General features: G+C 44.0%; 2 protein-coding genes across 8 annotated transcripts in view; one reads left to right on the top strand and one right to left on the bottom strand.

Moving 5' to 3' along the window:
- PCNT (pericentrin) overlaps positions 1-12,184 on the bottom strand; it is a 167,440-nt gene extending 155,256 nt beyond the window's left edge. For 3 of the 5 annotated variants that reach the window (XM_029607715.1, XM_029607714.1, XM_029607713.1), the window contains exon 1: positions 11,900-12,184. The gene's annotated coding sequence lies outside the window, so the exon portion shown is untranslated. Of the gene's footprint in view, positions 1-8,850; positions 9,055-11,899 lie in introns of those variants that run through there. The other 2 variants (XM_029607711.1, XM_029607712.1) reach the window with 2 other exon arrangements.
- Positions 12,185-12,302: 118 nt separating this feature from the next.
- The window catches only part of C6H21orf58 (chromosome 6 C21orf58 homolog), a 73,427-nt gene continuing 62,885 nt past the window's right edge, over positions 12,303-22,844 (top strand). The window contains exons 1-2 of one of the 3 annotated variants that reach the window (XM_029607717.1): positions 12,303-12,376; positions 22,458-22,586. In XM_029607717.1, the coding sequence (XP_029463577.1) occupies positions 22,527-22,586 (60 nt within the window). In that variant the 5' untranslated portion in view covers positions 12,303-12,376; positions 22,458-22,526. The other 2 variants (XM_029607716.1, XM_029607718.1) reach the window with 2 other exon arrangements.

The raw sequence follows: 22,844 nt of genomic DNA, 5'->3' as shown, positions 1-22,844 counted from the left end.
CCAAGGTAGCTGCTGTAAAAGCATGGTGAATCTCTCTCTACCACAACACAAATATTTTATGTATTTAAAATATTTATATGTCACCCCCATCACAAAAGGCTCAGAGTGGCTTACAATGAAACATTCATAACATCAAAGACCAAACTGAATACATCATCAAAAACACAAAGCATTAGAAAAATCGTATCTCCATCATTTCAAACGGCACGACCGTCAATAAAGTCCGAGATTTCAAACAAAATTAAGACGGCAGCGATTACCCGTCTTCATAGTTTCAAATATTACAGCAACTGTCAGAGAAAGCCATAAAATGCAGGGTACACAATAGTATGGTGAGGTGTGGTATAACGCGGGACCTGTCCATGACCGGATCCAGATCTCCTCCGAGTTCTTGATACAATTCCATGAAAGCCGGAGCGCCGAGGCAATACCTCGTAACCACCTGCTCCTCTGGCATCCCCAGCAATGAAAGGTGTGCTCCCTGTATCACCTTCATGCCCTCCTGCGGGCCAGGGCACTCCACTGGTGGGGCTTGCAGCTCTGGCTCTAGTGTGGGTACTTCCCTGGGAGGCATCTGAAACTCCCTTGCTGCTAGTAGTAGTAGTAGTACTAGTAGTAGTAAGTTAGTTAGTTAGTTATTGAGCAGCCCGAAGCAGTCAGTATCCCACCACTAGTACACTTTTCCCTAACACTGTAGCTTTCAGAAGACAAGGTGGGTAAGAAAAGCTGTTTTTATTGGGCCAGCAGGACTGTGTAGGTGTGTCTGAGAGAAAGGCCTCGTTCTATCATATGCAATAATAGCCACTATCAGTGATAACGGCTATGGCGCTTTAATTTTTTCCCCTCTATCACAAAAAAAAAAGATATTTCCCATGTTAAATCCCACGTAATGTGTTATTTTACTGCAAAATGCGGTAGGACCCCATTTGCATACATTTTCTAGCTTTTGCATACTCATATTTACCAGCTAACGCGCAACACGATAAATGGGGTCTAACGTGCGATGTTTATCGTGACATAAGGCCCTAACACGGCTTAATGAATGACCCTATAAGTTTGTACACCTGAGGCAAAAGTCGGTGACACGATTTGCCCAAGGTCACAAGGAGCGGCAGTGAGATTTGAGTCCTGGCTTCCCTGGTTTTAGCCCACTGCTCTAACCACTAGGTACTCCTCTACTCCAACTTGTTACAAAAACTACAAATACCTGCCCTATGTCTGGACTAAATTATTACTGCTGCTATTGATATTACAACATCCTGTTCAGAAACCCGGATTGGTTCATCCTCAGTAAGGGAGATCAGTGCCAGAGTGGTTGCAACTGCCAAATCTGTGGGTTCTGATAGCATTGAGGCCAGCACCAAAAAAGCATCCTCTTGCACCATAGCGATACTCTCCCTGGTGGAGGGACACTTGTGCTTTCAGACGGTTGCTCTGATGGCAGGGGACCTCGCATTCCATGAGTGCATGTGTAATTGATGGTTTCACGCAGCTCAGCCAGCACGTTTCACTTTCACACGCACAAACACCAGGCCAGGCTTCAGTAACCTTTATATTAACAAACAGAACTGTACAAGAGGATTAAGGACTTGTGACCTTTTCCATGCACAACCGAACAGCCCAGCTTCCCTGCAGGTTGCACATTGGAAGAGCTCGGCACAGCTCACGTGTGGACCCAGAAAAAATTCCACTCAGAATCTGAAATAAGGAAAAATGTCATAATACTGCAATAGGAGAAATTTCTCATCTTTATATCTGCTACAAGTGCTTCCCACCAGCATAACTGACAGTAATCTGGCTGACATCAGATCTGGAAAGAATAAATAGCTCTGCGCCATGAGGGATTCTGCACACTATAAAGGAGACTGCAGCTGCATTGAGGCCTCATATAAAGGTCTATGACAGATCCGCTCCACAGAGCATTGCCTTTCTCTGGGAAGAGTGGCTCCGCTGCCCAGCCTTGCTCCATGGCTTTGGGCTCTAATCCAAAAGCACCTTCCTCAAAGCCTTTAGCTTCTAGGCATAATACTGATGCATCCTCCAAGACAAGCAGATGAATGAATTTTGCTTTAGTCGACACTGTAATATGTGAAGTGATGTAAATTGCGCTTTAGATAGTTTAACGCATGTGATTTTGGATAGTACAGGACACAAATCTTTTAAATAAGCTAATAAAAAAAAATTAGACTACAACAGTTGGCGATGTCATGATTCAGGCCCAGGCAATGACAGAATGGGTAGCTAATGGATATCCAGCACCCACAGATACAGGTCTTAAAATGCTTGAACTTTTGATTTTTCTCTTTTAAAAAAAAAAAAAAAAGACATAGAAGTTCTGCTGAGGGGCTGACAAGGCAATGGCAAGCAAAAACAAAATGTAACAGTGCAGAAAAAACTAGGCCACATAAGGTCTATAAAATATTCTTTCAGAGACTACCACATCCATGCAGGAACTTCTTTACATGCTTAATAGAATTTTTACTGTGCTCAGAGAGGGATCCATGTTATTGCTGTCAAATGACATTACCCATACATTACTGCTGATTTGTGACTGCGTTGCAATGGAGAAAAATCAATCGTTCTTTGCTTCGGTCTCTCTTCTTCCTCCTCCCACCCCAAGGTCAATGTTGGGGAGATAGCCACATGACTAAATCTTTGAAGGTGAAAGTTCAGAAGAAGTGAAGCCAGATGTGAAACTGGAAGATGTAAGAAGTTGACAAACTAAAGATTAACAAATCACCAGGTCTGGACGGTATTCACCCCCAAGTTTTAAAAGAACTCAACTAAATAATTGAAGACATTACCATAGTAACATACATAGTAATGATGGCAGAAAAAGGCCAAACAGTCCATCCAGTTTGCCCAGCAAATTTCTCATGGGAACAAATGCCGCTGGGGCTGCAATGGCTGAGCAAATAAAGAGGTCCATCTAAAATTTAAAATGCCTTTTTTTTTTATATATATATATAACAGCCCTCCAACAGGGGAAACACTTCCCTGTACACACTATTAGCCCCCCACAGAGATTCGCAATGTCTCTGGACCAATTATGAAAGGGGGGGGGGGGGGGGAGTGACCGGCCCACCAGTATGTCCTCCCCCTGGTTCACCGGGTACCACGGCAATAGGGCAATGCCCTGCCTGCCTTTAAATATGCCTCAGCACCAAACACCTTGAAATAAGTGCTATGTATTTAAGGAAAAAAAAAAAAGTTAAGTTGGTCTAGTCAAAGGTGTAAGGCTGATTGCCACTTGCAAACCCTTCAGATGAAAAAAAAATCAATCTGGAAATTTAACAAGGATCAGGACCACAGGTTATGCCCCTCTGTTATCTGCTGGAGTCAGAGAAATACTGAAGGATTGCAGGTGGCACACCAGTATAGCTGGGGGGTGCTTTTCAGCTTTTCTCTGACTCCATCTGCTGGAATGGAGGCATAACCTAGCAGTCTGGACTGATCCTGGTACATCCAGGGAATGATTTTTAATGAGAAATTGTCTCTTGTCTAAAAATCAAGGGTTGAGTGGGTGGGAAAGACAGACTATTTCTAGCTTGCTTATTACCTCAGACACACGAATTCTAAAGAATATATCCCACTATTTCACTTTTCTCCAAACTTTTACAAGTCCAAAGATTTCCCAAAGCTATACTTACCAATCCTCTTTTTTTAATTTATAATTTTATTAGCATGTATCAAATAAACTGCAGTACATAAAGATAAATATAGAATACAGGTCGAATACCAACAAGAGCTACAAGATGCCTTATAACAACAACACATCTACATTTCTTCACCAAACGGTAGTCTGGATAAATCTATACCAAATCCTGTGGTAAAAAAATCAAACATGCAAAAGTAATTCCTAGTCCCCTCCTACCATAGACCCCCTGGCCCTCCACATATCATGTCAGTCCATCATGGTCTCTATGATCTATCATACAGGCCGGTCAGCCCACTGAATATATCAGAACAGTGGGGTCCACCTCCTATAAGATTTAGATAAGGTGTCTCTCCTAAGAGCTGTAAGCTTCTCCAGAAGGTAGATTTGGCGTAATTTACCATAAAGCTGAGTGAGAGTCTGGGGTTCTGTATGCTTCCTCTGCCCTGCAATCAATAATCTAGCGGCAGTGATTAGAAAAAAGAACATTTTCTGGGTCTCATCATCTAGGCCTATGTATAGGAACCCCAATAACCAGTATTCTGCCCGCAATGGGATCTGTACACCCCACACACAATACTCACTATTGTTTGGTAGTCGTCCCAGAATCTCTGTAATCTAGGGCACTGCCACCACATATGCCAGAAAGTACCAGTCTGGGAACACTGCCTCCAGCACAATGAGGATTTTCCCAATATCCACTTTGCCACTCTCGTGGGAGGGTAATGCCATCTATAAAGGAGCTTATAGCAATTCTCCATCATAACAGTGGACATCAAAAACTTGCCCATGATCTCTAAGCACTCTGCCCATTTGGACAGGTCCCATTCCACTCCCAAATCCCACTACCACACCTTCAGGTGGGCAGTTCCCCCCTCTACCCTATGGAGTAGCAATTGATAAACCTTAAGACATCCCCTTCTGTAGGCAGCACGCCAACATACAGTACCCTTCAAACACCGTAAGTGGGTGAAAGATCTTGCTTAGGCCCCAGGGTACCCAGGAAATGTCTAAGTTGCAGTGGTTGGTATTGCTCCTGAAGTTCCTCAAAGGGGACCATCCCTTGACGCCAAACCTGGCCTAAGTAGGTGAGCCCCCTGGTCGCTCACCACTTAAAGGTCGGATTCCTATTCCCTTCACTAAAATCTCTCATGTAACGTATATGGGACAAAGCGGAATAGTGTTTAGACCCAATCAAATGATGATTCCATTTTTTCCAGACCAGCATGGAAGTTTGGGTGCTCACGGGATAGGACTGCAGATCTCTATGGGTGCATGACACTGGCCAAAATAAGGTGTGTAGTGGTGTCCCTCCGACCAGTTCTCATTCTGATCTCCACCCATTGTTTAGGAGCATCCAGATCTGGGTTTCAATAATAAATTTTAGTTGTACTGCCACATAGTAGTGTAGCAAAGAGGGAAAGCCCAAACCCGCTTCCTTTCGTACTTTATAAAGTATCTGGCAGTTAATCCTGGGGAGGCGTCGCTGCCAGATGAAGGCAAATAATTTGCGCTACAAGGGTCTTAAGTCCGCAGCTGGATAGTTACCAATCCTCTTTAACCACCATTAAAATTGATCAGTCAAAGAATTGAAAGGGGGGGGTTGAGATTCACACACCTAATAGCGCATGCTTCTAGTCCTCTTCTACTGCAAAGGGTGCGGAGCCTCTTGAAGCTGGGGTTGTGGAATTTAATCCCTGGATCACTTGCGGTAACCTCTTCTCCCGGGGGATGCTGGGAGCAGTATGCAGATGAGTCTTCCAGTCCTCTTCTACTGCCTTTTCTGGCTACAAAAATATGGTCTTCCAGACTCCTTTGTAAACTGGATACTTGCTCTGTATGCTGACCCTGAAGCTAGTATAATGATTAATAGCAAAATCTCCAGTCCATTTCAATTGGAAGGAGATACAAGGCAAGGATGTCCCCTTTCCCCACTTTTGTGTGTTCTCACAACAGAACCTTTGCTTATTAAAATCAAACAACTGTAGATATTAAAGGTTTTGCTTGGGGTCTAGAAAGTATAAAGTATGTTTGTTCGCAGATGATATGCTTTTGTTTCTCTCAAATCCCTTATGTTTACGGATAAAGAATTTGCATTTGATAGAGCAGTTTGGTCTCTTGCAGGTTAATCTCACAAAATCTGAAGCCATACCTATTCAAAATGAGTTGAAATTGATTTGACAACGTACCTTTCCCCTCATAGTCATCCAGAGCTTTCAAGTATCTAGGGGTATGGATACCTTGTGATTTGTCTCACTTATACCCAATGAATATAACTAGAATAATAGAAGTATAAAAGATCAATTGTCAGCACTGAAGGAGCTACCAGCATCATTAATGGGTAGACATGCATTATTTAATATGACCCTTCTGCCCAAGCTACTTTTATAAAATTCCAGATGCTTCACCCAAATGGGAAGCAAGCAGATGTGAAGCAGTTGCAACAGCTGGTTACACATTTTATTTGGAGAGGAAGGGGGCCTAGAATACAGTATGTCACTCATGAGCTAAAAAAAAATATGGAGGTCTTTAACGCCCTCATTTCCAGTTGTATAACATGGCCTGCCAACTCCACTTCTGTTGGGAATGGTCCTCGTGCCATTACAGAGGTTACCAGCCTATACTCAGAAATTAATATACTCCATATGAAGGACTCAGTCCTTCCAAGTAATTTGTGCTACCATATTTTAATCAGGCCAGTTTTACGAGCAAGGTGCTTTTTCTGTAAGGAACGGAATATAAGTGCCACAATTATTGGAATTTGGTGGCAATCATGAATTCATCTCTGGCACCGAAAACCCAATATTTAAGCAATTGAAAAGCCAAGGTCTGATTACAATAGAATATTTTTATTGTAAAAAAATAAATAAAACCTGTCTTGAACATCTGAAGAGTACATACAAATTGAATAATAAACATTTTTACATGTATTTGCAGTGCAGACATTACACATTCAATTTGCAAGGTTATTTTTTGTAATTATATTTGCATAGGACTCATTGGTAATGTTCAAAAAATTAACAAAGAACACTCTTGGTAAATACTTAGGTTTGCTAAAGAAAACAGATTTTAAAGCCTTTGGCACAATCTTTGACAACACTTTAGGAATGCAGATAAATTTTGGCCTCTTTAGAGGATGCATTCACTATCATTGATGCTAAACTTCAGAAAATGCAATTTTTAAAAATGTATATAGATTGTATAAAGGCATTCAAAATGAAAGTGAGGGACACAGACTACTAGCAAAGGTTGTATAGATAAAGGGACATTGATACATAACTTTGTATTATGAACAAAATTTTCCATTTGGGTCATTGGTGCTGGATTTTGTTGAAGTGGTATAAACACAAACCACCCTTTTGTAGAAAATGTTTATTACATTATCCATCTTGGATTCCATCCATATCCAAAGGCTTAGCCAAATTTATCTGTATTATGATTATGCTAGCTAAATCATGTATCTAATTTTATTGCATTAAAGCAGGATGTCCTAATGCTCAGATGTAACATCAAAAACTAGCAGAGTGGATGCAAATTGGAACTTCTGGATGTAAAATTCTCTAAAGAAAGGCAGTAGATGAATATATAGCCTTATGGAACAGAACCTATCAGCAGCTTCCTGATGCCTTACAACAATCTAGTATCAGTTGGTTATTCTACTCAGTGGAAGTAATGGTCTGGGTAGCATCCTCCCACTCATATTCATAGGCCTGATGCTGGACTGAGATGAAATTGCAACAACCAGATATGATTCAGTATGATTGTACGGAGTGAATGAAGTGTGTCATATATATATATATATATATATATATAAAATGAAAGTGTAAAATGCATATAGGATTCACATTTTTCCTTTTGGACAGAATAAATGTCAATTCTAATTCACATATAAGAACATACTGCTTATATTGCTATAGTGTATTTGATTAAGATCTGTATGATCCCTGCAGTGATATTACCATATTTTTTGCTCCATAAGATGCATTTTCCCCCCCAAAAAGGGGGGGGGGGGGGAAGTGTCTGTGCATCTTATGGAGCAAATATTAAAAAACCCGACTAAAAATCTAACCAAATCCCCCCCCCCCCCTGCCAAATGTCCCTGGTGGTCCAGGATGGGTCCGGGCGTGATCTCCTGCACTTGGGCCGTCGGCTGCCGGTAATCTAAATGGCAGCGGTAGCCCCTGTGACATAGTGAGGGCAAAGGGCAGTCTGTGCCATTTTGATTACTGGCAGCTGACAGCCCAAGTGCAGGAGATCGCTCCCGGACCCATAGGGATTTTTGGCAGGTCTTGGGGGGGGGGGGGTTCCCCACAGAAAGAGAAAGGTTTTCTGATCTGGGGAGTGGACCGAAATGGCCCTCCCCAGACCCGAAAACAAATTGGGGACAAAAAATGTTATGTACTCCCCTAATTTGCTCCATAAGATGCACAGATGCCCGGGGACAGAGCCGGTTTAGCACAAAATTTGTTTTATTTAAATTTTCCCCCTCTGAATCCTAGCTGCGTCTTATGGAGCAAAAAAATACGGTAACTATTGTATCTAGAAGTTATTCTTCTGTTGAATGCTATTATTCAGTGCATAAATTTTAAACCTGAAAGGATTTTTTTTTTTTTTTTAGTTAGCTGAAGGTCTATATAGTTATCTCCCCTACACCTGCTCTTCCAGGGTATACATATTCAGATCGTTCAGCTTCTCCTCTTAAGACTTCTGATACAGAACCCACACCATTTCTGTTGCTCTTCTCTGGATTGCCTACATCCTGACCCTGTCGCTTTGGAGATACGGGCTCCAGAACTGAACACAATACTCCAGCTGAAGCCTCACCAAGGACTTGTAGAAGGGGATTTTTGCTTTTTTTTTTTAACTGATTATTCTCCTCTCCCTGCAGCCCATTCTTCTGGTTTTAGCTTTCACCTTGGCACATTGCTTCGCTGTCTTTAGATCGCCAGTCACTATCACTGCAAGGTCCCTCTCTTGCTCCGTGCACAACAGCCTTTCACCCCCATCACATACAGCTCTTTTGTATTACCACACCCCAGATTCATGACTGCACTGCTTGGCATTGAATCCCTGCTGCCATATCTTCGGCCACTATTCAAGCTTCCTTAAATCACATCTCATTCTCTCCACTCCTTCCGGCATCTCCACTCTGTTGCAGATCTTAGTATCTTCCACAAAATCAACAAAATTTTTACCTTTTATCCCTTCTGCAATGTCGCTCACAAAGATACTGAACAGGACCTGTCTCAACATCGATCCTCATGGCACTCCCCTTAACACAGTTCTCTCTTCAGCGTAGGTTCCATTTGCCATCACATGCTGTCTTTATCGGTCAAGCAGTTTGCAATCCACCACCACCTTGGCACTCACTCCCAAGCTTCTCATTTTATTCACAACCCTCCATGTGGGACCATATCAAAAGTTTTGCTAAAATCCAAGTAGATTACATCAAGCACTCTTCCTTGATCCAATTCTTTAATCACCCAATAAAAAAAAATTAGATTTGTCTGACAGGACCTTCCCCTGGTGAGAATCCATGCTGCCTCAGGTCCAGCAATCCTCCTGAATGTAGACAGTTCACTATTCTTTCCTTCAGCAGTCTCTCCATTAATTTTCCCACCACTGAAGCGAGATTAACCAGTCTGTAGTTTCCAGCCTCCTCTGCTACCAACTCTTGTGAAGCGGGACCACCACCGCTCTTCTCCAATCACTCCGCACTGCTTTTGAAACAAAATAGATCCATTCACTATGATAAGACATTAAAGGTTTCTCAAATGTAAAGTCAGCTTACATTTCGGGGCAACCAGGAGGAACAATGGAGTTTTAAAAGCAGGAAGAGGGGTTATTACAAACACGAATAACCTATAGTCTGTTTAAACAGAAAATAAAGTGTTGAATGGAGGGAGAATTCCTCCAAGAGATACACGCACAACCATGGCTCCCGGGCACCCAATGTTTTTGAGGGCTAGGGATGCAATTTTTTCTAGTGCATCCTTTTCGACGAGGCAGCTCATAAACATAGCATTGGGCGCCCAGGAGAGGTGGATGTGGGCATGTTAGGAAAACAAGCGCTCAATACGAGCACCCATTTTATCTCGCCTCTTACTGCATAGGCCTGTGAGGAAGGGATAACTAAACAGAACCAGCTCACTTGAGAACACCACCAATTTAAGGGAGCAATAAATCAAAATGCCCAAAATACCTCACCCAAACAGACACACCTATCCTCAACTCAAGATCGTGCTCTATCCCTTGCCAGCCCTGTCACATGGAACTCAATGCCCATTGAACTAAGGCTCGAACCAAACACAAAACTTCAAAAAGAAATTAAGCCTGGCTATTTAAACAAGCCTACCAATGACTCCCTCAGCCTCATCATATCCCCCCCCCCCAAATCCATTATTTATATTTATCATTTTTTTCCTATAACTTATCTCTACAGTTAATTCCATTGTTAATTTCCCTATTAATATTACCTCCTTTTGTCCTTCTCTGTATTCCATCTGCCCTAAAATTACTGTGAAATTGTTAAATGTTAAAATGTAACTTCCTATCATGCTTCAGATCATTTTACTGTAAACTGATGTGATATGCAAATGAATGTCAGTATAAAAGCTTTAAATAAATTAAAATGATGCAAAGTCCATAAATACATTTTAGCCTCAGGTTTTTAATCAAAGCAAAAGTAACACGTCCACTTTTATTAGTGCCACCAGGAAGAAGTATTCAAAGAGATTTGCACCTACTTTTACTTGCAAAAATGGTTTTTGAAAATTGCCATCTTAAAGATCACCAAAAATTAGTCTTGGGGGAACTCTGCGCTACTGCAGTGTGCAGAATTCCCCTCCTATGCAGAATTACCAAATTCTGCACAGAAAATGGCAACAGAGCATGCACCCTTCACAGCGAAGAGGAAGGCCCCAGTGAGAGTGAATGTGTGCAGAAGTGTGTGTGGAGGGAGGGAGTGAGACAGACCAGGGAGGGTAAGGGGGGTATTTGAGTGTGGGTGCCAGAGAGAGGGAGCCTATATGAGGAGATTGTAAAGGAGTGCGTGTGAGAGAGATTGGGAGCTGGTGTGTATGAAAAAGGGATCATGCATATGCGAGAGTGCTAGCCTATGTGAAGGGATTGTGTATGTGTCAGAGAGCCTGTGTGAAGGGGTGCATGAGAAAGACATAGGTAGCCTGTGTGAGGGTGTATGCAAGAGGGCCCCTGCTTGAGGGGATGAGTGTGCAAGAGAGTAAGGAAGCCTGTATGAAGATGTGTATGTACACTAGAGAGAGGGAGCATGTGTGCAAGAGAGGGAGCCTGTATGAAGGGCAGTACTAAGAACGGGGTCAAACTCTGGGACTGGCGATAGAATGGAAGGGGTTGAGCCTAGAGGTGGAGGGGAGAGATACTGGCAGGTGGAGGAGCTGGGGTTTGAGAGGGCAAAGTGGCCAGGGGAATAGGGAGAGTAATTGAAAGGGACACTCACAGTGAATTTCTAAGGAAATTCTGCATCTTTAAGTAATAATTTAAAATGTAATTGTTTAAAAACAAAAAAAATTGTCATGTAAATTGTGTTTTGAGCAATATAAAGTTTGCAGAATTTTAAGTTTTTGTGCACAGAAATCCCCCAGGAGTAAAAAAATTGGTTTATATAATTTTTCCAACTGCAATTAATTAATTGCAAAAAAATTATCCAAGGCTCTGTGATCAACTGAAGTGTTTTTAGCAAACAATGTGTAGATTTCAAAACAAGATCTCCCTATTGTATACATATTGACAAACATAAGAGAAAAAATGGTTGAAGCTGCACCTCCCACTCAAGGAGGTGCAGCTTCAACCATTTAAAAGGAAAAAAAAAAAAACAAACAGGAAGAAAACTTAGAACACAGTCTTTGCACCAAAACAGCCGGTTACAACAAGTGAGAGCGGCAAGCAAACAGCGGAAACGGCCGGATCCACAAATGCAAGATGAACCGTTTTAGTACTGGGGAGGAGAGACAAAGGATTACCGCCGCTCCCGCACAAAGTTTCAGCTCATGCCAACTCTCCATCAGGCATCCGCCCCAAAGTTTACCAAAGCCCTTGAAAATAAAAAATAGGCACAAATCTCAGCCCGCTTAAAGATGCCCTCCCCAAAGGGCACGCGAGGCGAGCAGATTAGCCGGCTGCGTGCTCGCAGAACGGGAACAGCGAACCCTCGGTGCCTTCGGACGCTGCGTTCGTTTAAAAGCGGAAAAACTTTGCAGGCCTTACCCCCGGGAGTCTCGTCTTTCCCCCCCGCTGGGTCAAGCCTAGGAGACGGCCTTACACGTCCCGAGGGGCGGGCGCACGCTCGCTCTTCCTCCGGACTGCCCCCAGCCTCACCCGCGCCATAGCAGAACTCGCTGCCGCCGCCGCCGACGGACTGCCCCAGGCCGCCCTCCCCCCTGGGGTAACCGCCTCGCCGCGCCCTCCAACGACGGCTTTGGCGTTACTTCCGCCCCTCTAACGCCCCCAGCTCGGCTGCCTGACAGGAAAGAACCCCCACGCGCCTTGGGACGTTCCGTAAACCAGCAGCGCGCGCCCCCCTAACTCCCCCCCGAGGAGCCGCACCTACCACACTTTTGGCTAATCACAGAGCGCAGTGACGTCACCCACATCACGCGCGCGAGCCAGGTGTCATTGGAGAATTCCTTCCCGTCGTTAAGCGAGCGCGAGCTGGGTCCTGGAAAGTTGTGGGGAACCTGGGAAGTAGGAATGACATTTTATTCATTAAACATCAATTTAATCTCTTAACCCCCTTCTTATATAATAAAGGTACATGGGAAATTGTTCATTTAAAACAGGGAGGCAGGATCGATCCTGAAGAGGGGTGCACTGCCCTGTCACAAGGGGGGAAAAAAATCAAATATCTCTGCTGTCAAGCGTTGACGGTGAAGGTGGGATCTGGCAGAGGTGGTGGCGTTTCGAGCATGCCACCACTCAATCATGGCTCTGTTTCCGTGAGCCGTTGCTTCCGCTGTGGTGGGACTGGGCACGGAGCTGCACAACTGCACTTTGGAGGAGCCACTGCCTTGTTCCAAAAACCAGGAAGAACTGCCACTCTCGGGACTAGGGTTGCAAATTTTGCATAGACCAGGACTAGACACTTGAGGACCGGGGGGGGGGGGGGGGGGGGAATGGTACCCCCACATTTGCATAAATCTTAGATCCTGCCAGTGAACTGCCTAAACACAGTGTATCTATGTATCTGCAGAATCACTGGCAGCTGAGGGCTGCACTGTGCACCACCTCCTCTCCTTATGCTGTCCAATCACAGCTTGAGAAAGGAGGCAGGGATACAGCACAGTTCTCCTCCCATAGGCTCCAACCTGCCTTTCTCTTCCTCTCCCAAGAAGCTGTGGGAACAGGAGGATCTACCTGGTTTGGCCTCTGTTGGAAACAGGATGCTGGGCTTGATGGACCCTTGGTCTGACCCAGCACGACAATTTCTTATGTTCGCCTGCAAAACTGAACATTTAGCATCCTGATGGTACTTATGACTGGACACTGTACAGAATGCTTGAAAATCTGGCTGTCTGGTCCAAAACTGGACAGTTGGCTTGGCACCCCTACTCAGGACCCAGCCCCAGAGGAGTTCCTGTTGCTGCCGGGTCCCTACCCAGGGAGAGAGATCACAGTTGTTGTCTGTCCTGGTAAAAAGAAGTGGTGAGGGAGAGGAGGGAAATGGGTAAATAGGCCATAGATAATAGGGAGGTAGAGAGGAGAGAGGGAGAATAAAGGCAAAAAATTAAATAAGCAAATCAATCCATGAGAAAATTAAAAAGATGAGCAAACTACTCGTAGTTACTTATAGTAAAATGATGAATTCAATAAACATAAATATAAAATTACCAAAAAAATAGTAAAAACATTAAGAAAACAAAAAAATAAAATAAAATTGGGAACTGAGATTTTCTCAGCTCCTAAAAATGTTTGACCAGAATATAAGCTTTCTGAAAAATGGTCCAGCCCTTACCATTTATCTGGTGGACGGCCTGTGTGTTTAAGTGTGGTGTATCTCTCTCTAGTTCTGGGTCTGTCTGGTTGTGGAGTGTGTGTCTCTGTGTTTGTCTGGTGTGCCCTATGTCTCTGTTGTGTGTGATATAGTCTGTCTGCCTGTATCACTCTCTGTGTCTGTCAGTGATGTATCTAACTTCTCTCTGGGTGTGGTGCGTCTGTGTTTTTCTGTCTAGGAGAGATTTGTATATCTGGTGTTGGGTTTTCGTCTCTCTGTATCTATGCCTGTCTGGATGTGCATGTGAGAGAATCTATAGGAAACTCCCTCAGACTACCTTACAGTACTAGGCACAGCTGCTTTGCCCAGTCCTCTGTAAAATCCAGACCCACAGGGAATCTGGGGTGAAGGGAGAAGCCCTTCATCAGAGTATAAGAAATCAGAGCCTAGAAGGGTTAAGAAGGTCCCGGGGAGCAGGTAGAGACCCACTGACACCTTTGTGAGTTTTCTGTGCAGCACATGTTTCAACAACTCCCAAAAGCATGCCAAGCCAACCCATGAGAGGTCCATCATGTGACCTGGAACTAAACTATCTCTATCGTAAATTTCACATTTTTCCCTAAATAACAAAGAAGTAGAGTATATCGTAGTCCAGGGATGGGCAAACTGATCTTCAGTCCCTCTTCCATCCATTCAATTGGTAGCCCCATAACTATTTGGTTAAATCTTTCATATCTTGGATTTGAGACCTGGTGTTGCCAATCAGCCTGCTCTTAAATCAATTGCCAGAGCCTCAGACACACACTCTCTCTCTCAGACATATACACACATTCTGCTGTTGTGCTGCTGCTTATGTGTTCACTTACGGGCCAATTCAGTAAAGACCACTCTCCTGTGCTCGCGATTCAGTATGCTAATTAGGCCCAGCGGTAAAACCAGGTAAAAGGAGGCGCTAGGGACACTAGTGCGTCCCTAGCGCCTCCTTTTGGACTGGAGCGGCGGCTGTCAGCGGGTTTGACAGCCGACATTCAATTTTGCCGGCGTCGGTTCTCAAGCCCGCTGACAGTCACAGGCTCGGAAACCAGACGCCAGCAAAATTGAGCGTCCAGTTTTCGACCTGATAGCCGCGGGCCGACTTCAAATTTTTTTTTTACTTTTGAAAAGTTTCGGGACCTCCGATTTAATATCGCCATGATATTAAGTCGGAGGGTGCACAGAAAAGCAGTTTTTACTGCTTTTCTGTGCACTTTCCCGGTGCCCAAAGAAATTAGCGCAGGCGCTAATTTCTGAAAGCAAAATGTGCGGCTTGGCTGCACATTTTGTTTTCTGAATCACACGGGAATACCTAATAGGGCCATCAACATGCATTTGCACGCTGCGGGCGCTATTAGGTTCGGGGGATTGGACTAGACCGCTCACTTCTGGGGCAACCCAAAGACTACAACCATCACAACAAGCTGGCCGTATGTATTGAGACCCAGGACAAGCTTCTGGCGGTGCTGGACCAGAAGCAAGTGAATGCCCTTGTCTAAAATCGTCTCCCAGGGCCTTCTGGATCACTGTCACAGCAAGTTCCGCCTTCTGACCCTACATTTCCTGCAGCTATGGAGTGTACGCATAAGGAGTCCTGTGCTCTCTGGAGACCCAAAAACCTGTAGAGGCTTTCCGAATCAATGCTTTATAGTTTTTACCCTGCAAGCCTCCCGCTTTCCTGACCGTAATTCTAACGTGGCATACATAATATCCTTACTAACTGGGGCGGCTTTGGTCTGGACCTCCTCACTCTGGGAAAGATAGGACCCCATGATCTCAGACTGCAATTTTTGTTACGATGTTTAAATGCATTTTTGATGACCCAGGCTGCTTGATCTCAGTCTCTATTTCCCTTCTCCATATGAAGCAAGGGACTTGTACCGTGGAGCAGTATGTTGGAGAATTCCGCATAGTTGTGGCAGAAACGGGCTGGAATAATGAGGCCCTTGTTCCAACTTTCCTGACTGGATTAGCAGTTCAGATCAAGGATGAACTGACCTCCCAGGAGCTGCCTTTAGAGTTGAATGACTTGATTCTCATGTGCCCACGGGTGGATGCCCATATTCTGTGCACTTCCTCGGCGCCTGCAGAAATTAGCGCCTACCTTTGGATAGGCGCTAATTTCTTAAAGCAAAATGTGCGGCTTGGCTGCACGTTTTACTTACTGTATCGCGCGGGAATGAGCAATAGCGCCCACAACATGCATTTGCATGTTGTGGGCGCTATTAGTCTCGGGGGGGGGGGGGGTTGGACGCGCGTTTTCGACGCGCTATTACCTCTTACTGAATAAGGGGTAAAGCTAGCCCGTCGAAAACGCGAGTCCAAATGCCGGTTAACAGCGCACTGTACTGTATTGGCCTGTTACATAGTATATAACAATTCAAAATGTTCCTCTCCCATCTTGTACCTGTATGCTGCATCTGACCACAAAGATGAAATCCAATTGTACTCCACTGTGGTAAGAGCAGCACACAAGAGAGCAGATGTTACAACAGATTGTGAGCTTCCCTGTATTATTAGGCTGGGTTTCTGCTAGGAACTGTTAACAATGACCATCTCTAGTACGGTGGGCTTCATAGGACAATGGGAAAACTTTCACAGCTTTGTGTGCTTTTTGTGAGCTTCCTGCAGCTGAATGCCGTTAAATCTTGCCTCTTAGTTTTTGCACCCATAGGGCTGCCGTGCAAACTAATGGAGTGCTAGCAAAGATAGCTAGATGTTCCCTTTGGCCTTTCAATAGATAATGAGGGTAGAACAGCTGGCTAGAACTTAATGAGGCCCTAGAAGGAGAGCGATGTGTTAGAGGAAAAGGCACACTACTGTGATAACTCTTTATCAAGGCATTCCTCAACCAAATGCCTGCAGGGTCAGTGCTTCCATGAGGCAAACTAGGCAGTTGCCTAGAGCGCCAAGATTTTGGGGGCGGCAAAATCCTGTCAAGCGTGATGTGGAGGTAGCAGAATATAAAAAATTGGTAAATAAAATTCCTAGAAGGGTACTGTCAAGGGAGTGCTGTGCTGGAGCCACTGCTGCCAGTAGTTAAGTTGGGGGAGGAGGAGGGGGGTGAATGATCAAAGGTTTGCCGAGGGCTCCAAATCTGCTTGCACCAGCCCTGAATGTCTGACATATGGCCCTCAAAGTAGCTGCATACATAAGTGTACTGGTATATTAGTTTAGGGTTGTACTTTCAGATCAGACACATTCTGTGCTGATCTGGGCTCATTCAAACGTATATATATCTCAAGGCTTAACCCAAACATACTGTACATACCCAACTAATCATCCCTATGTAACCACACCCCTCCCCAGAAGCAAATTTTAAAACACGCTCTCGTGAAGGACATCCCCACTTTTACCAATTAGTCCCCCAGTTTGCCTGGTCCAGCTCAAGGTCATCCGGAACCTCCGGTTCTTCAGCCAGCACCACCTCCAGTTGACCAAGACTCCCACAGCCAGTTGTTTTAGGACTATACAGGCTTACACCTCATCAAGAGCAGAAGTAAACATGCGCGGCTAACAGCCTGCTGTGCGCATCGGCTGCTGGATTTAATATATGGATTTGCGAGCATAAATTTTAGCTGCCCCCCCCCCCCCACACACACACATTCCAACTCTGCCCTTTTTTTTTTTTATTCACGCACACGCATATATGCACATAATTTGCAGCTTTTAAAATACGAGTCGCTGGCACTTGGCCCACATGCTCATGATTATGGGCCTTTTAACACGAGCAGGTCTTTCCAAATGCACCCTAAAGGGAGCTGGTCCAGTGTGACGGGTTAATGGACATCTCCGCCCGCTCTCCCTTTGTTTTAAAATTTGGAAGTGACTGGTGAGGCTGTTGGTGTTTCCCTAGCTCTTCTTTTGCTGTAGGAGTCCTCTCCGTGTCCAAACTGCCTGCTCTGTGGAGACTGGCTGTGCCGCACATTTTCGTTAATATAGGTGTGCCTTGGGCTGGAAAAGGTAGGGACACATTCACCTAAGCCATGGGCGAGATGGCAGCCCTGATATCAGACCCTACGACCTGACACTAGGGACCGCGGCTGGGACGCTATCAGGTGCTGCGTGCTTTCCTGAACAAGCTTACGTAGGGGCCTGAGCTAGTTTTCTCCTTACATGTTGGGTATTTGTGAGAAGTGTGGGCTGGGAGTGATTTTGGCACTGGTGATACGGGCATTTCCAAATCCAGATTTATTTGTAGGTTTTGGATTACAAGCTCAAGCTATTAGGGATGTGAATTGTTTTTCTGATGATTGAAAATATCGTACGATATTTTCAATATCGTACGATATTTTCAAACTATTCAGAAATTGGGGGCTCCCTGAAACCGATAGGAAAACCCCACGAAATTGTTCGTGGGGTTCTCTTATCGTTTTGGGGGAGGGCAGGAAAATGGCACACAAAAACAACCCCTAAACCCACCCCAACCCTTTAAAACACATCCTTTAGCTTCTGCCACCCTCCTGACTCCCCACCCCAAAACTTTTTAAAAGTACCTGATGGTCCAGTGGGTGTCCCGGGAGCGATCTCCCGCTCTCGGGCCATCGGCTGCCACTAATCAAAATGGCGACGATGGCCCTTTGCCATTTTATGGCGCGGGCCATCCAGTGCTCCTACCATGTGACAGGGGCCGGCCAGTGACACGGATACCCTGTCACATGGTAAGGGAAAAGGGCCATCGGCGCCATTTTGATTAGTGGCAGCCGATGGCCCGAGAGCGGGAGATCGCTCCCAGGACCCCCACTGGACCACCAGGTACTTCTAAAAAGTTTTGGGGGAGTCGGGAGGGTAGCAGAAGTTAAAGGATGTGTTTTAAAGGGTCGGGTGGGTTTTTTGTTTATCTGCTCAGGCGCAGAAGATTAAAAAAAAAAACTGATTGGATTGCACGAAAAACATTTCCCTATAGTCCCTGAACCCGGAATCGGAACCGATTCCAGTTCCGATTCACATCTCTACAAGCTATATCTCATGAAACTATCATTCATTGTGAATTATTGCATATCACACTAAACACCTTAATAGAATGAAAAGAGGTGCGACATAATTCTAACGCGATTGAGCTCCGGTCGTTTTATTGGCTGGAATCCAAACAGTCTGAGCTACTACATGTGGGTCTTATTTAGTCTACCCTACACCTCTTTGCTCTGCTATGTCTGCTCCAGGTTCACTCACGTTCTTCTAATTCTCTGGGCTGCCTGTGAGAGGGGTGGCTGAATCAGGAAACCGAGGGCTGCTCTCTGCCGAGTGAGATTCAGCGCCGTTAGAAGGCAGCTAATCTTCAAGTGGCCTGATGCCCCCAGAGTTTTGCTGCCCTAGGCACAGCCCTAGGCTGCCTATCGATAAATCAAGGCCTGCGTCCATAAGTAGTACTGGTATTACATGAAGTAATTAGAGAGGATCTGCTACAGCAAAGTTGGACCCTGGCAAGACCAGCAAACAAATGTATTCTAAGCACAGCAGTGTAATTAACAGTATTCCTTGCCTTCCGAGAATGGCTCGGAACAAGATTCTGGTCACAGGAAGCTGAGGTGCCATTTTATACATAAATATATATATATATATGTATACACACACAATGCAGATGTAACCGGGAGCCATTTTCAGTTACCAATAAGCCCTGGGATGCAAGATCCAATCAAATTCAGCCCCTCCCTTTCAGGAAGGGGCTGAATTTGATTGGAACTTGCATCTCGCTTGATGGTGCGAAGTTCTGAGAGCAGAGCCCTGGTTCTGCCTTGGATCTGAGCATCAGAAAATGGTGACTTTTTTGTGGCACACCTGATCAGGTCTGAAGGCATACCAGTGTGCCATGACTAGGGACCTTCATTTTCAGTTTTTAATTTTATTTTGCTGGGCTAGAGGATGGGAATGAAGAAAAGAGAAAATGGGGATTTTTACCCTTAACCAATAAGCCTCATATTTTTGATGCAACTCCAACATTGCTCTCTGCTTCAACGGCAAGAGGTAATGGGGAATTGGACTCAGACAGCGACCAACAAGGGCCCTGAATGTGATGGTCTCAGAAATTGCTAAGTATGGGGGTGACCTGTATGGCGCGGTAGATGCTACCATAAGCTTGCTGGGCAGACTGGATGGTCCATTTGGTCCTTTTCTGCCGTCGCTTCTATGTTTCTATGTTTCTATCTGTCAGTGTTTATTACAACAAGAACGAAAATGTGATAAATCAGTGGGAAAAAAATGACTTGTCATTTTTCCAAATAAATATCATTTTTGTTTTTGTAATAAACACTGATCAAACCCCAATAAAAACAAAATATTCTATGCATTCCTTCTATTTTCTTTTGAGTAGATGTGTATAAACATTGGAGAGGATATTTATGTGAATCTGGAGAGAGAGAGAGAGACTCTGGGGGTGGTACCCTAGTCAGCAGCTATTTATGCTACTATAGGAGGCCCACCTAGTAACTCGAGGTGAGGTTTAGGTAATAGTGTAGAGGTTAGGGGCCACTTTTACATGCAGAGTGAGACGTTCGAACAGAACAGTGCACGCTTGTGAAGATTTGATGTCTTTCAGAGTGAGGAAACTCACCCAACGATGAGATTTGTACAGTGTTCTATCTGGGTAACATCAAGCTAGTTTGAGAGAACATTGTACAAATCTCATCGTTGGGTGAGTTTCCTCACTCCGAAGGTCATCAAATCTTCACAAGCGTGCACTGTTCTGTTCGTACGACTCACTCTGCATGTAAAAGTGGCCCCTAACCCCTACACTACTACCTAAACCTCACCTCGAGTTACTAGGTAGGTTTCCTATAGTAGCATAAATAGCTGCTTACTAGGGTACCACCCCCAGAGTCTCTCTCTCTCTCTCTCTCTTTCTTTCTCTCTCTCTCCCTCCCCTCCCACATCTCAGGCCTTTCCCCCACTCTCCTCCCACATCTCAGGTCCTTCCTGCCCAAAACAGAATTTGCGAAAAAATATGGGCACATCGCACAGCTTAACGCTATTGAAAAAGGTGTCGTTATTTTCAGCCTTAAAACTGTGCAATATCATGTATTATGGCTTCACGAAGCAGCCCACTTTTACAAAATTCCCGCCCCCAATCCCTCCCCTTTTAAAAATTTGCATCACACCATGCGTTATGGTGCTTTTCGCGTGCGTTAAGGCGTTTTTCGCATGTGAAAATGCCGTAACACGTGTTGATAAATGACCCAGTTAGATTGTAAGCCCTCTGGGGATAGGGAAATACCTACAGTACCTGAATGTAATCCGCTTTGAAGCGCTGAAAAAAGTGCGAAAAGCGGAATATAAAAATCTAAATAAATAAATAAATAATGGAGTGATAAACGAATCACTTAGCTATGTACCACATTTACAAGAAACAGGGAGGGACACCAATACATTATCATTCACTCACTTCATTTATGATGTCCCTACTAATACCGGTATCTAAAAGTCGCTAAATAAATAAATAAATAAATAAAATAAATGTAATCATAGGTCTAAAAAAAAAAACAAAACACATTTTTTACCAAAATCTTTTGATTGCACTTAAAAATAATAAAAGTGTACTTGTTATCCTAAAAATCCCTAAATATTTTGCTTTACTTATCTTAATTGTTAGAGTCCTTTTTCTATCTATTCCCCTGCTCTCCTGATGTCAGGAGAACAATGCTGCATATCTGAAAAGGGATAGTGAGACTCGTGAATATGGTAATAAAACTGGCAATATATTACACACTGGAGCGTGGGGGCTGGTCATAGCGCCTGCATAAAAGGGGTTTATTTGGCACCTCTGACATACAGGGCTGCTTAGATCCTTTTTTCAAATGTAGGATAGCATTATTTTAATTCACCAAATAACTTTTGATCTTAAGCTTTGCTAAGTCCTGAAGCTGAATGAATCAAGCCTTATGTGATTAAAACTAGTCAGTTCTTAAAAGCAGATAATCTAATTTTCCCTATTCCCATTTGAAAATAGTGAAATTGTTATACTACAAAAATTCTGTTGTCCAGAAAGGAAAATTATTATACATAAATACATTTTAAAAGTCTAGGGTGTAATGATGCATGGCAATTCTCCTTTCTGGGGGGGGGGGGGGGTCTTGACATCTGTTCCATAGTAAATTACAAATTTAAACAAAGATAATTTAGATTTATTGGAAAATAAGAATATCAAAACAAATTCAGAAGTACCTCTCAAGAACTTTATCATGCACATCACCGATAAGATTTTCTCAAGTTTAAAATATGGATTAGGGAAAAAACTTCCACTCTTAAAATACAGTGAATTCTTGCATGAAAACCAGTTCTTCATGTAAAACATAATTTAGAGCTTGCATTTTGATTTTATAAGCTGAACGGTTTTTCCCCTGAGAAGTAGTGGCTCTCTCATTAGCACCTGTCAGGTGCTTTGTTCACTGTGACCTCCTCCTCCTCTCTCAGGTGTGCCAGCGTGGTGGGTCATGTGATCTCACCTGCCTGGAGATTAATTTGTTTATGGAACACAGGGGCTTAGCGACCAAGCTGCTTGGGGGGGTATTGCTAGCACATTAACAACAGCAAGGGCAGAACTTGGATTTACTTCATTGGGTAAGCTAGCAACCGGAAAGGTAACAGAGAGGGCTGACTCGTTCTGAGCACCCGTGTGCACTTAATGAAGCAGGCACCAAACAGCACAAAAGAGCACCAGAGGGAATAAAGGCAGACCTTTTCCCTTGTTCCAATGCACCGGTTCTCCTTAGTTGTATATTTATCACTTGTTTCAATTATCACTGACTGTGGTTGACAGCCCTGTTTTATGAAAGCTCTGGGCACTCATTATTCTTATATGATTCTCAGCTGAGAAAGGAAACAACAAGAAGACTGAAGTTCAGTTCTACTCGGTGCACGGATTTGGCACATTTCAGCATGACGGATCCATCTCTGGTGGACCACATGACCCAAATTAAGTTGAAGCTCTTGGAAAAGGTAAGACCCATTAGCAGAATGTCCTTACCATGTGGTTGGGCACCTTTTAGAATTCAAGTCAGCTTAAAGCTTACTAAGATATTGATCCATATTTCCAGAAGAGCACTCTTTGGCCTAAAATGCTTCAATAGAAAGGGCTACCATACTGTAGAAACCTTTCAGGCACTGGTGCTTTGGAAACAAATATATTTAACACTGTTTCAACAATTTTAGGTGAGCTCAGAGTGGTGCGATGGAGCAACATCTTAAGGAAGCAAC

Source organism: Rhinatrema bivittatum, chromosome 6 (assembly GCF_901001135.1).
Source record: "Rhinatrema bivittatum chromosome 6, aRhiBiv1.1, whole genome shotgun sequence".
NCBI lineage: Eukaryota > Metazoa > Chordata > Amphibia > Gymnophiona > Rhinatrematidae > Rhinatrema > Rhinatrema bivittatum.
This window is presented reverse-complemented; position numbering and strand designations above follow the sequence as displayed.